Source organism: Mus musculus, chromosome 5 (genome assembly GCF_000001635.26).
Source record: "Mus musculus strain C57BL/6J chromosome 5, GRCm38.p6 C57BL/6J".
Lineage (NCBI taxonomy): Eukaryota > Metazoa > Chordata > Mammalia > Rodentia > Muridae > Mus > Mus musculus.
In genome coordinates this window covers 98975388-98990303 of record NC_000071.6, presented here as the reverse complement: position 1 = coordinate 98990303, position 14916 = coordinate 98975388, and the positions used below count along the sequence as shown (strand labels likewise).

General features: G+C 41.7%; 1 protein-coding gene across 2 annotated transcripts in view; it reads left to right on the top strand.

Annotated features, from left to right (window-relative positions):
* The window catches only part of Prkg2 (protein kinase, cGMP-dependent, type II), a 107603-nt gene that overhangs the window by 47072 nt on the left and 45615 nt on the right, over positions 1-14916 (top strand). For both annotated transcript variants that reach the window (NM_008926.4, XM_006534820.4), the window contains exons 6-9: positions 1954-2017; positions 9141-9218; positions 10444-10538; positions 13800-13868. In NM_008926.4, the coding sequence (NP_032952.3) occupies positions 1954-2017; positions 9141-9218; positions 10444-10538; positions 13800-13868 (306 nt within the window). The remainder of the gene's footprint in view (positions 1-1953; positions 2018-9140; positions 9219-10443; positions 10539-13799; positions 13869-14916) is intronic.

Below are 14916 nucleotides of genomic sequence, written 5' to 3'. Positions count from 1 at the left end.
GTGAGTGGATAAAGAAAATGTGGTACACATAATGGAAGAATGTTTAACCGTAAAGAAAAAGATTAAAACTCATTATTCGGGATGACGTGACTCAAAGTGGGGAATGTTCTGTTTGGTGAAATGGGCCAGGCATAGACAGACAAGTGCTGCATAATTGCACTCAGATGTAGGCTCTGAGAGAGTTCATTGCGTAGCCCTTGAGAGCAGAGCGGTGCTTCCCAGATGCTTACAGCAGCAATGGAAAAGTGTTGACCAGCAGGTGCTAAGCTAGAGGCAGACGGGAGTCAGAAGCTGTGCTATTGCACCATAAGGTGATTATACACAGCAACAATATAATGCACATTTCAAATGCTGGGAGGAAGAGTTCTGAATGTCTTTACCATAAGAAACTGATAAATTCTTAGAGGACACATGTTTACCCATATCTAAACATTGCATATATATACATATATACAAACATTGCAAAGAACCTCATAAATAGGTACAATTTTATACACATAGTTCAATCAGAATAAATCTAAATGAATGAATAATAAGTTTCATTGTAAGGGAATGATAACATTATCATTATTATAATAAGTGAAGTTAGAGATGTTCCCACATGACCCATGTCTGATGTCATGACAGATGCCTGCTCCTCTCCTCTCCTCCTGCATTTGGAAGTTTAGTGACTGTTCCATAGGTATTCTTCAGGTTTCTGGCTTGATTTAACCCACTTTGAACTTGTAAGAATGGGGGTATTTTTTCATCCCATTAGTTCCTTACCCATCACCATGCGTTTATTTATATGCTCGCTAGCTGGGCTCACACTGGTGTTTTGCAACTTCTGTGCACCAGTTCAGGCGTTCTTACAGATCTCACACGTTTTCTGGCCTAATACCCCATGTTACGTGTGTGCAGGAATCTGCCTTAAGCTCCCCACCATCACAAGATTTAGTCGTGCATTTGGGGAGTGGCATAATATTTCTTGTAAGGGTGTCAAAGGGTGGAAAGTAATAAAGAAATGCCATTTATAGAACTGATACCAATGGTGTCAAAAATGTGTAAACCAGAAAGAAATTGATTCAATAAAGCAATCTAATCATATAGATTAGTTAATCGTGCTGAGGGAAATTCATGATTTTTTTTCTTTTTAAGAATAAATGGGCTTCAGTATTCTATTTCAAATGTTCCTGTTACCTGCCTCTGGAAACACCAATTTAAAAAGGCAGCACAGTAAGATTAATAATCAAAGAATATGTCACTGGTAATTTTCATGTTCCCATGGGTTCAATCTTTACCTAATTACAGGGAGTTAGATGAAAATCTGCTCCTCCATCTTGAACAGAGTAGTCCACCTGGGCTAGAAGAGACGTGGAGAACTGGAAGCAAACACTTTTCCAGATATGAGTCGCTTAGCAAACCAGCAACAGTGTGTCTGGGTCCCCCGAGTGAGTGGGTGGGATGTCACTGTTACCTTTGTACAAATAATACTGTCATTTCTGCACCTATGACAAAAGCCTGGAAGAGTAAGGGATACATGAACCATTTTCCATTGTTAAGAGACTCTGTTATTTATGCGATTTCAGTTATTTGAATGTTTATATTGGAAAAACTGAAGTGCATTATTATAATAGTATGAAAATATAAGAATTTAGAATCTGTATGAAATATATATTTTCCAAGACATAAGCAAGAACTAGGTGTGGTGTTGTATGCCTATAATACTAGTTCTTAGAAGGCCAAATCAGGGGAATCATTAGTTTGGGGGTAGCCTGGACTACATTGTGAGACTCTATCTCAATTGTTTTTTCAAGACAGGGTTTCTCTTTATAGCCGTAGCTGTCTTGGAACTCACTTTGTAGACCAGACTGGCCCCGGACTCAGAAATTTGCCTGCCTCTGCCTCCCAAGTGCTGGGACTTGATTACAAAAAGATAATTAATTTAAGATTTTTTTTTTTTAAATTTTGAAGTGTCTCCTTGTTGAAGAATTTACCTGAAGACAAACTAACCAAGATCATTGACTGCTTGGAAGTGGTAAGAAATTTTAAAGTAAAAAACTCATATATATCATTAGATCTTAGAACCTAGTCATATTATTAGTAATGTAAATGAATAAAGAGGAAAAGATGGGAGAACATTTTAAGTCCAGAGAGCAGGAGCCATGTCCAGTTGTGAAAAAATGTTTTAGGGCAGCTCACACTGAGATAAGGGGCCAGCCAGGGTTAGGTAGATAGACTCGGAACTTGCTGAAAGAAATTTGCATGTGTAAAGTGAAATTTGATTTACATATTTTAATCTTTTTAGTTCATTTTATACAACTAATCTGCCTTACTCAAGAGGCATTTGATTTTCTCCCATTAACATCACAATCCCTTGCAGAGTTTTCACAATATAAAGGAGTCAGTGAGGCATAATTAGGAAGCAGGGTACATAAAGGGCATGCTGATGCTGTGGGGGAGGATGCTGATGCTGTGGGGGAGGATGCTGATGCTGTGGGGGAGGATGCTGATGCTGTGGGGGAGGTGCCCAGAAGCCAGCCCGAAGCAGTCTATACTCAGCACTGTGGGCCATGGAAACACATATTAAGAGCTCACACTTGAGTACTTTACCTATTCCAATATCTAGAGGCAAATGACAGATTGGAGTGTGTTCAAAAGCTTATTCCTGGCATCCCCCAGATGGCTGGTTTTAGTTTAAGACTTGTCAAGCCTTATTGTGAAAAAAAAAAAAGATTTTATAATGTACCTTGTTTTTTAATGATACTGTTTTATGTAAACCTCTTTAGGTTTCGAATTATAACTAAAAGCAAATACCCCCTCTTACTTTCTTAGGGGTTCTGTTTCATTGAAACCAAAAATTGACCTTTCGGAAATTAAGAGGAAATAGGGGGTTGGTGGCAGTATCACGACTGGATGTGATGTTTATACAGAGCTGCTTTCAGTGGGAACAAAGTAAAAGAAAAAGGAAAAAAAGAAAGCCTGCCCATCTGTTGACAAATTCATGCCCCTGTCAATCATAGCATAGTGTAAAGACTTATGTGTTGAGAAAGAAGCAGGGATTATTTTATCCTAAATCTAAGCAGCAGCAGTAATGTTTCCATGTACAGTCATGGAACCCATTGCATAGTTGAAGGGCAGGCTATGGGGACACAATGCCTCACCTCCTGTCCGCTGGGACTTCAGATATGAAGTCAGATTCAACAAACCTGTGTACTCTGCATTCCTTCGGGATTTTTCACCAATCACAGATGTTACAAATTAATAATTCATCCCAATTTCTTAGGATGTTTTTCCTTCCAAACCAGAGAAGCCCTATATGTACATATTTTTGTTGTTGTTGTTGTTGTTACTGTTGTTAACCTAAGAAAGTCTGTTTTTAATATACTACTAATAGAGTGGTTTCATTGGAGGGACATTCCGAGCTGACAGCAAATATGAGATCTTGGCATCATTAAAAATATATGGTCAATTAGACCTATTTATAGGGGCCATAGGCAACAGCCACAGAATACATAGATGGGTCTAGAGTCCAGTACTAATTAGCACATAATTCAAGTTTGTAAGCTTCATCTTTTAAAAGGCACTAGGAGAGCCTGATTACATCTCAGCCTCTGTAGACAGCAGCACCATGTATAAAGGCGCTCTTTATTCACACCTGGCAAACAAATGCATCCCAGTCATGTGTGAAAAGCCTCAGATGTGGAAGGGATTAGCGAGGGAGTAATGGAGTCTGTTTAGTTCTGAAAAATAGGGCACAATTTACAAAACAGATCCTCCCCACAGTCAACCCCCAGTGCAGGGAGCTGCGATAAAGCACCGGCTGAGTTCTCAGAGGGCAACACATCTCCACAGTTTTTGAGAAAAGAGGTGTCTGAAAGGCTGCTTAGAGGTTGGTAGGGAAGCTGTTTTTTTTCCTTTGTGTCGGGGGGAGAAAGGTGGAGAGAAGAGGATCAGAGCTTCCTGAACCAAGCAGTAGAGCTGGCAGGTTCCAAAGAAACTCAGAACTAACTCTGGTACCTTTTAGCATGAAAAAGCATTTTGACCACCAGGCCCATTCAGTATCTGTGACTCTTAGTTCTTCTTACCCTGACCTTTAAACAGCTCCAGCCCAGGGGCGGGGCTTCTGGGCGGGCTTTCCAGGGGCGGAGCTTCCCTTCTTCCACCTTCTCATTTCATCAGCAACTGGTTCTTTTGATCTTCATTCTCCTTCTCTCCTTCCCTTCCCTCACTCCCTCCCTCTTTCTCCCTCTCTCACAGCTCCTGGTCCCCTTTCTTGCTCATTTTTCTTCTTCTCTTTCACTCTTCTCTCTCTGCTTTCATGTCCGGTTCAGTCATGTTAGTCTACATGCATTTTTCCTCTCCTTGCTCTGCCTTTGGCTGTACTCTCCCTTACATCTACAATAAAACCTGTGTCCTCTACCACACCTAGAAACGATCATATCCTCATTTTCACTCAGACCCTTTGTGTTTAAGACCTTGTGAACTCCACCACCAAGTGTCTCTGATAGTTCAGTTTTTTATCAGCTTTCTTGAACACAGGTGTCCCAGAGCATTGAGCTGGGTAGGCAGCCATCTTCTGGAAGCCCCTGCTCACATTCTGACCAGAACACGAGTAGGAAGAGTAGGAATAATGGCACACAGTCACGGCTATGCTTTAGGATTTGTCTAAAGATAGCCTTAAGAGAGGATGCAAGTTTGGAGTGGTGCCAACAATGGACGATAATGAGAACTTTAATGTGCCTTGTATATCTGCACAGTCATGAAGAAGACAGGAGAAGCAAGAGTGTCTGATTCCATGTCAACAACAGGGCAAAGCATGGAGTTTGTGTAGGCCCTCAGTACTGACACCCCAATGCCCACTCACCTCTGTGCCTTTCCTAGAGCTCCCATTGTGTCAGGGGAGGTGGGGTACAGTAATGTGAATGCCTTTATTCTATTGCAGATCTGGGTTGCCAATAGATAGGCAGGTACTGCCTTTCACATACTGAGTCAGAAACTAGTAGAGCATGCCAATTTCACAGCTTTAGCATTTTACCAATAGGATTTTTATGCTCATTATGGTTTGAGAAATACCGAGGTGTGAAAGCGGATTGAGAAGTCTGTTTTGTAAAGTGTGCCCTGGTCTGCCTCCTCCTTCCAGGGATTTCCATTTTAAATCATGTTTGGCAAAGTCTAGTCGTGTGTGTGTGTGTGTGTGTGTGTGTGTGTGTGTGTGTGTGTGCTGTATGTAGTTTGGGTGAGTGTTTTCTGTGTGTTACATGTACTTTGGGTGAGTGTGTTGTGTGTAGTCCGGGTGAGTGTGCAGGTGTGGACACATGTGTATGTGCATGTGTATGGAGGTCAGAGGACAATCGATGGGGTGGGTGTCATTCCGGGGGCACCAACCCCCTTTTTTCTTGAACAGGGTCTCACATTGGCCTGAATGCACAGATTAGACTAAGCTGGCTGGCCAGTGAGAGCCCTAGGAATCCACTTGCCTTTGCCTCCCCAGTGCTGGGATTAAAACAAGCACTCCCATAGCTAGTTTTCAAACGTATGGGCTCTGGGGAGCAAATTGAGGCACTCATGCTTCTATAAGATGACCACCTTACTGCCTGAACTATCTCCCCAGCTCTATAAACAGGTTTGGAGAATGAATTATACATGTGTGCATCTATGTATTTTTTCATGTATGTTACATCTCTCTTCAGGCTTCTAGGCATCCTCCTTTAAAGACTCCTTTTCAGACCATGCGTGGTAGATTATTACTAGTTCATGGAAGTGATTCACTGGAAGAGTTTTGCAAAATCAAAGGGGCAAGTATAGTTACGGTTTCAAAGACACTTTATATTTTACGTCAGTGTCTATGTGTGCATACCTTTATGGGTATATCGAGCAAACATGTCCAGTGAATTCCTTATTCCAGGGAAAATGCCCGTGGCTTTTTGGTCGTCTAAGGGACCCTTTGCGACGTAACCGCAGGGCTGTCACCGCACTGTTTGCTCTTCTCTTTTTGGTTGCAGTGGCCACCCTGGCCTGACTGGCTGCATTCCCCAGTTGACAAATACTGGGCAGTCCAGCATCGTGGCCAGTTCTTACCACCATATATTTTTGGTCTGACCTATTTCCACAGGCTTTCCTGGTCCACGAGTTGCTGTCGACACACTGGGAGGTACTATTTGCCTTCCTTCCTCAGTTTGAGGTGACAAAGAACCATCCCTGGGCTGATTCCACAGGGGAAGTTACCCTTTAAGAAATAATAAGGCTCTTTCTCAATGTCCCTTCTCAAGCTCGTACCCTCTGAACTTGCTGGTTGTCAGGAATTAAGACCACACCTCTGTGCATGTAAGAGGATTTGTAGTAGTCCAAGAACAGCCTGGTAGCCCATCAGAAGCTTCTCATGTCATTTCTATTCCATGTCTGGGTCAGGGACCAAGATTGGAATGGGGGTAAGGGACATCCCCAGCCATGGTCCACCTGGCAGGACACTGCCACTTCACCGAAGTGATTGATATTTTAATTAGTTACAGGAGGAGGGCACCTTGGATTGCAGGGATGTGGTCATTCCTAAAGGGTCATAGTTACTGCCACTGTGAAATAGAGCATCTCCATAAAGAAGGCTTCTGAAAAAAAAATATGAATTAAGAAAAAAACGAAGAGCTGGGCTAAGTGAAGTGAACATAAAACCTCACTGTTTGTGTAAAATAGAATTCATCTCTCATTCACAGACCAATCCAGGGGGCATTTTAGGTTCACCCGGTCATCTGGGGATGTAAACTGATGGCTACTTTGCCATCGTCATTTAGCAAATGGTTTTCAAGGTCCCTCCAGGCCATGCCATTAAGGATGTGCACATGGAATGGTTCATGAGTCTGGCTCGGAAGTGAGATGCATGGCCTCTGCCTTATTCTTTAGGACATAATTTAACCATATGGTTAATATTAACAACAGATGCATCACTTCCTTGGGTAGCCATAGATGACTCTGAGAGCCAGCTTGCCATCCGTCCTGTCACAGAAATTAACAGTCACTAGGTGCCTGGTGTGTACCAAAAAATTCTACCATGTATTTCATGAACATTTCCACTTCATCCTCAGACAATGCTGGGTGCCGTAGATACAGAAGGGCAAACTGAGGTCCAGAGATGTGGCCATAAACCACATACCACAGTCCCTTTCCTTAATACATCAGTTATTAAATAAACATTTACTGTGTTTAAGGTGTTTCCAACGTTTCAGAAAACACTGTCTTATGGGGATATACAGAACTGTACTCACGCACCCCCCCCCCCAACCCCTTGTTGGCTAGATGGGCTGAATGTAAATACAGAAGCCCTTGAAAAAGAGAATCATTCTACGTGGAACCAGAAGTGGAAACTAGGGAAGGGTCCTAAGTGAGTAAGAATCTCACATTCAGTGCTTGTTCTAAGCTGTCAAGGAGACTGCAGCAGTCAGAGGCCTCCCAGTGCTCAGAGCAGCCCTGCTGACTCCCCACTGACAGCCGAGAAGGAAATGCAGTCTGTCCCCACAAGCAAGTTCAGGCAGCCATCACAGTGAACTTGAGGAAGATTTCCTGTACCTGGAGGTTTCAGGATGGAAGGCAGCCCCTGCTAATACCTCAAACTCAATCCTGAAAGACCTTAAGCAGCTGCTCTCCTCTGTCCTTGGGCTTTGCGATCCACAGAAACATTAAGCTAACCAAAGGGAGTTGCTCTGAGCCACTAGATCTGGGCCTGTTGGTTTTAGAAGCTGCAGAAAGCTAACACATTTCTATAGCTTTGAAGGTTAGGGTACTCAGGTGATGTATTCAGTTAAAAGCAATTCCATGTAGAACTGGGCTTAGGATCTGGTTCTTTTGGTTTCATGTGTCTTTCTGAGAGATGCTGAAATGTCTAATTAAGTGTATACAATGCTAAGAGAATAAAAGGTATATTCATTGATGTGAGGAGTAATATTCAGTCCATAAAGATTTGTTCTATTACACTTTGCTCATTTTGCTTAAATGACTAGGAAGGTTTTGAAAAGCAAACACATTAAAGTAGATTTAGTTTAGAACTTACTTTCCAGTCTAAAGGAAACAAATGAGTGAAATTATGTTGTCAGTTTGTTGTAGACATTATTAAGAAATCCATCTTACTTCTCTGAGTTGAGACAGCCTCAAACGAAGACAACACAGAAGGGGGTCAATGTGATCTGTCTGTGTCCCATGATGCTGGGTGGCTCTTTTGCTCTGACAAGTGGGTACTTCTTTCTCACCAAGATTAGTACAAGAAAGAAAGAAAGAAAGAAAGAAAGAAAGAAAGAAAGAAAGGAAGGAAGGAAGGAAGGAAGGAAGGAAGGAAGGAAGGAAGGAAGAAGGAAGGAAGGAAGGAAGGAAGGAAGGAAGGAAGGAAGAAAGAAAGAAAGAAAGAAAGAAAGAAAGAAAGAACGAAAGAAAGGAAGGAAGGAAGGAAGGAAGGAAGGAAGAAAGGAAGAAAGAAAGAAAGAAAGAAAGAAAGAAAGAAAGAAAGAAAGAAGGAAGGAAGGAAGGAAGGAAGGAAGAGAAAAAGAAAGAGAGAGAAAGAAAGAAAGAAAAAGAAAGAAGTGATCACTTGCAGTTTCACGAGGATAAATCAACACTAAAGCCAGAATCTGCACATGTAGGTTCTGTTCTTGCTGGGACCTTTTCTGATGAAGACCGTTTAGAAACAATGTGCATAGCAGAGCTACCTGTTGTGTACATGAACACTTTCTAGGTGGTGGTGTTTCACAAAGAGTTAGAAACGGAGGCTGCCTCTCCTCATACCCACTGGGAGTATTTTCAAGCTATCATGCAATCATGTGTTCTTTTCTGAACCTTGAACCTACTCTTTAGCAGTTACTAGACATTGCAGTTCATAGATCACACTGTATCCCCGGCTGTCGTCTTGTTCTCTCTTCTCACCGAATCTCTGCTCTCGGTAACTGAAAGTGAATATTGCAAATGAAGGTTTCCCAAGAAAAGATAAGAACAAGCACAGTTCTTCTAGCTGATCAATAAGGCAACGCTCTTTAATTTTTACCACAGCATTGATGACAGGTAGGGTAAGCTCACAGGCAGTCCACACTCACTTAAAGACACAAAGGGCTCTGTTTCCTGTATGGCTTCAGTCATAGACCTCACTTGATCCAATGTTTTGTTTGTTTTCTTCATCCCACTAGGAATACTATGACAAAGGAGATTACATCATCAGAGAAGGAGAAGAAGGGAGCACCTTTTTCATTTTGGCAAAAGGCAAGGTAAATGCTAAGTCAAGTTTAAGTTAAAAGACCTCTCCTGGGTTCAGCGTGCTGACCATGTAGTGTTGCTCTCTGCGGCTGTGGAGGAAGCCCCTGATTGAAAGGGTGATGAGACGTCTCTGTTAGAGTCTCTGGGTTTCTCTCCGAGGCCCAGGTTTGGAGAGGAATACACAGACTACTCCTGATTGACCACAGATGACGTAGTCCCTTGTCAGTGACTGCACACAGGTTACTGTATGTTCTGTGGAAGCCCCACTGTGTGTATGTCTGTAGTAGCTGGTTTATTTCTGGAGTCCTTTTTTAAAAAAGAGCATCGGACTGTCCATCAGCTCAACGTCCGAGAATGGGGCTAGAATAATGTTTTAATATAACAGGTGTGAAGAGCAATGAGTAGAAGGAGCTCAAAGGGCACTGTCTCAATCTTCGAGAGAATTCTGGCTAATAAAGGAATTGCATCTCAAAATATTAATTCGTGGTGACACGTATATATCAATCACAAACTCTAGCCAATGAGAAACAATGGCTAATAACATATTAAAGAGGACTAATTCTAGCTCAAATAGAGAACACCGTCAGTTTGAGTTTCAGTGCTGTGCTGTCCTAGCCTGTGGGTCCCTTTGAAATGGACACTGAGCTGTGAGCTTTCCTACTGCATCATTTGGCATTGTCTTGGAGGTCCACATGATATAACCTACCTGTCGGCAAACTTCAGACTGATTCCTGATTAAGTCATCAAGGCTATTAGAATTTTTGAAGCAGCAAAAATCCCTATAAGAATAATATTATTTACTATGAGGATCTCTCAGGAAGGATCACTGGGTTTACATTCTTAAAATTGTCCTTTGGAATCAGGCATAGTGGTTCACACCTTTAATCCCAGCACTTGGGAGGCAAAGGCAGGCAGTCTCCAAGTTTGAGGCCAGCCTGATCTACAGAGCAAGTTCCAGGACAGTCACAGTGACACAAAGAAACCCTGCCTCAAAAATCAAAATAAAATACAAATAAAAACTGACTTTGGGAGGTTATTTGAATGGTTGACTTGGGAACCCTGTTACAGAGGGTTGTCTCATACCTGCCGGAACCAGAGCAGAGTGTAGTGTGTTGTCCTGACTACAGCACCACTAATGTGGCCTCCTTCAGCTAGATCTGTGCGTTTGTGTGATGGCTGTGCATTCAGGCCCCTCGTTTACTTTGATCTCTGCTTTGAATGTCTCTCTTCCTCTAGGTGAAAGTCACACAGAGCACAGAGGGCCATGATCAGCCACAGTTGATCAAGACACTGCAGAAAGGAGAGTACTTTGGAGAAAAGGCTCTGATCAGGTGGGTCCATGGACACAAGGTTTTAACCCACACACTCAGTTTGCGCAGGAAGAAACTGGAAAGTCTTAAATCAGTAAGATCAAGATGGTGTTAGATTAACTCTTAGCTTAAAAACATTAGCAGAAAAATGTAAAGTGAGGAAATTATTAACCTAACGACTTTGGAGCAAGGTATTATGGTGCTGTTGTTTGCAAAAGTATCTTGTTCAGCAATTTAGTTTTGTATTAAAATGTGAAAAGAGAGCTGGCAAGAAGGGCCAGTGGGCAGAGGGGCTTGCAGCCAATTCTAAGGACCTGAGTTTGATCCCCAGGAACTGCATGGTGGAGGGAGAGAACCGACACCCCTAGATTGTCCTCTGACATTTACATGTGTGCACAGCATGCAAACACACACACATACACACACACACACACACACCCCACACAGACACACACACACAGACACACACCACATACACAGACACACAGACACACACACCACACACGCACACACCACACACATACACACACATACCACACCACACCACACCACACCACACACACACACACCTATATAACACACGCACACCACACACACCACACACACATACACACACACACACCACACACCACATACCACACCACACACACACATATAACACACATATACAACACACATACACACATACTACACACAACACATACACACACTTACACACACACACACACATGATAAATCACTGAATAGAATTTTTTAAAAAGTCACAACTTTTCACACACTGGGTATCTTTAAAATATGTCAAAAATAATTTTTAGGAATTTTCTTATGAGTTCAATTTGCAAGTCTTAGCATCCGCTCAAAATAATACATCTGAAATTTCTTTGTGACCCGTCTATTGAAGTATAAGCCTATTTACAGTTGATCTACATTATGGAAATAAGGTTTTAAAAGCTGATAAGTGGCTCAAGGGAAACTTTGTACTTCCTCAAACACACAAACCCCCACATAAAAAGAACTGATTTTTCTAAATAAAAATAGCTTCGTAAAATAACAAGATAGAGTTCAGAGAAAGACACGTTTTGGGAGTAACATGTTTTAAGTGAGTATTTCGGGGTTGTTTAAGAATCCCTTCAATTTTATATTGCCACCAAATGGTTTTATTGAAAATCGGTGTTTGGAGAAAAGAGTTGTTGAAGAGCAGGTTCTTTCTGCTCTGGTTTCTTCACTCTCACACATTTCCCTCCTGCTCTGCTGCTCTGTACCACAGGCTGCATAATTACAGCAGGAGGGAAAACGCGCCAAAATTACCCAGAGACACGTCTGATTATCTAAAACTCTTACATCTCTTATTTTTCAAAGAAAGCTCAAATAGTAAAACATAATAAATTGGGCTTTAGCTAATATGTAAGCAAGTTCAAAGTAGAATTTAAAGACAGGATGAGTTTTTCTTTATTAATTTCTAGCTGGTAATGAACTTACTTTGATAATAATGAAATTATCTTTTTTCTACACTATCATAATTATCTTCCCACGTTCAAGCAAAACAAATAAACCTTGCACATCCGAAAGGATTATAAATGGAGTATAGATATTAAGTTTCTCTTGAGAGCTAGTGTGCTCTCTGGTTTTGCTGGACCTGAAGTAATTTGTGCTGTCTGTTGCAGCCAGCCATTTATAGTTCTTTTCCTATAGGAAACGTCAGGATTTATGTTTAACATAGACAACCAGCTCCCCAGTGCATCTGAGAGCACAAAGCTAAAACGAATGCGAAGGGAATGTTGATACAAATATTTTTTCCTTCTTTTGCACATTTTTTATGACCCTATTTTTCAGGGCTGCTGGTGGCAGCTCTCAGTCTTGCTTCCATTTTATGTTTTCAAAATGACATTAAATGGTCTCAGGAGTTCTCTCAGAATTTTATTCATAAAAATAAATCCCTGGCATTTAACACACAGTTACTCTGAAGGCACACGTGGGACCCTGTTGTAGTGTGTGTCGAAAATGATGCTTGTGACCATCGTGGAGTACATATGTAAGGCAGATGCCTTAAGCACTCCCTTGCTCTGAACTCACAAGCCAAGGTCATGTCTGTGCATGTGTCTGTGTGAGTCCACACACACTTGGTTCTCTCCGCTCCACTCTGCTCCTACCACTATCCATACCTCTGTCTCTGGGGCTGCTTTGAATTGCTTGCGTAAACTGATCCAAAGCTGCCCTACCTCTGACTAAAACTCCCTGAGGCTCACAAATGTTCACTGATATCCTCTAGCAGGAGCCCTATAAACCGAAGACAAACTTTAAAAGGTCTTTGGATATCCCCTAGGAGGAAAGGGAGCCCCTTGGGCACACGAGAGATGGACCGCCCGAGTTTTCTCTGTCCTCCCACTAAGGCCATGCGAAGGACCGCATGGTTGGTATTTTTAACAGAATTGTTCAGAGCTTTCCCTGTGATGCCCACATTTTCTTGGTACTCCTGGGTTATTAAGTGAGTCTCTGAGTACTGGATACTATGTCTGTGCCTTTCATTAGACTCTAATTTATAATAGAGGGAGAATACCAATACATAACTTAATATGAGGAAATACTTTACCTGATTCTTGACCCATCAATATTACCTAGACAACTACACCACCTTCAGCTCATATATAATGACTCATTATATCTAAGAGATTCATGGTAAGAGTCTGTATTGCATTATGTACCAGAAAGGTAGCTAATTATGCTACTATGGTTCATCTTCAAGAAATCCTAATTTCAGAGATTTTCCTAAGGGGAAAAATATCCATTTTATATCCTAAAGTGTTTCAGTATGCAGTTCATCTGTTGCCATGACTCTGTGCACACATGCCTGGATTTCATTTTAACCGCTTTGTTGTAGAGTACGCACTTGACCATTTTCCGGGATGTTTTTCCAATCTGTTGATCTCTGTGCTGCCTCCGTTTTCATTTGCAATTCTTCCTTGATGGGGATAGCTCTTCTCTTGTGACTGTGATCAACACAAATGAGATTCCGCATCTCAGCTGGCTATTCTTCCATGCTCCCAGTACAGGTTATCTTCCCTGAGGTCTTTGTGTACACAACCTTTATTGGGACACATTTCAAATCCATTTCTTAGAAGGGTTGAATATAAAATACCATGTTATTTAAAAAAAAAACCCACTGTAGTCTTTGGATGGTTTAGCCACTAAGTGTGAATTCACATAAAGCTGTAGGTTCCCTAAGCAAGACAGACTTTTAATTTCTAATTGTGGCGAAAGCTGACTTCCCTTTTTCATTTGCAGTGATGACGTCAGATCAGCCAATATAATTGCGGAAGAAAATGATGTCGCATGCCTCGTGATAGATCGAGAGTGAGTGTCCCAGTGTTGGAGAAGGCAGGCACCTGTTACTTTCGAAGACTTGGCATCTGTTACTCCGAGGCCCTTTCTGTTTTCAGATTCACCACTACTTGGAAATGCTGGCCAATGCTCAGCTGCAAGTACACGCCATTAAAATTCATGAGCAGGAACCGGGCCTTCTGATCAGAGCCTGTCTCTGCAGTGGCAGATGCTGGCAGGCTAAATATTTTGTGTGCAAAGTTGATACATAATTATCAGCAATGGGCTGATTTAAATTCTGTGTCTTTCAGAGAACTCAGTTTGTTAGTGCTTTTATGGATTTATTTGTGTGTCTGTGGGCATGCCATATGAGAGTGAGTATCCAAGGAGACAAGAAGAGTTTCCAGTCCTTGGGGCTGGAGCTAAAGGATGTTGGGATTCACTGATGTGGGTTCCAGGGACCAAATATGGGTCCTTTACAAGAACAGCTAACTGTTGAACCATCTCCCCAGCCCAGAATCTTCCTGTGAAGAAAAAAAAAGTCACTAATTAGTTATCATTCCAGAGAGGCAGGGCCATCTGTAGTAATTTTTAATAATATGAATCAATATTGATATCATTCTTAGGTTACTCTTTAAAAATAAATCTCACATTATATCCCTCCCTACTTCAAAGCCCATCTTAACCTGGCTCCTTGGACCCTTCATTAATCAGTTAAATAGTCACTGGTTATGTAGCCAATCCAAAGAATACAACTCACGTAAACAAACACCGAACCATCGTCTGTGTAAGCCATAGTGTAGTCAAAGAACTAAGACATACTCTTGTGAAATATTAACAGAATCAGAAAACGGCAAGGTATAACAGTGGAATATTGTCAGTGGCTAATCGTCTATACCATTTACTGAACATGGAGTCCTAGATGTGACACACTGGGAAGGATATCAGAACACTTACCAGGACAATTTTCAAATCCTGAAAAGTAGAATGACCTGTCCACTTCATAAGGCAAGTCAGTCAGTTGTCAACACATGGCTAACCTACAACCTGTCCACAGATCCATGCCATCTTGATAACACGT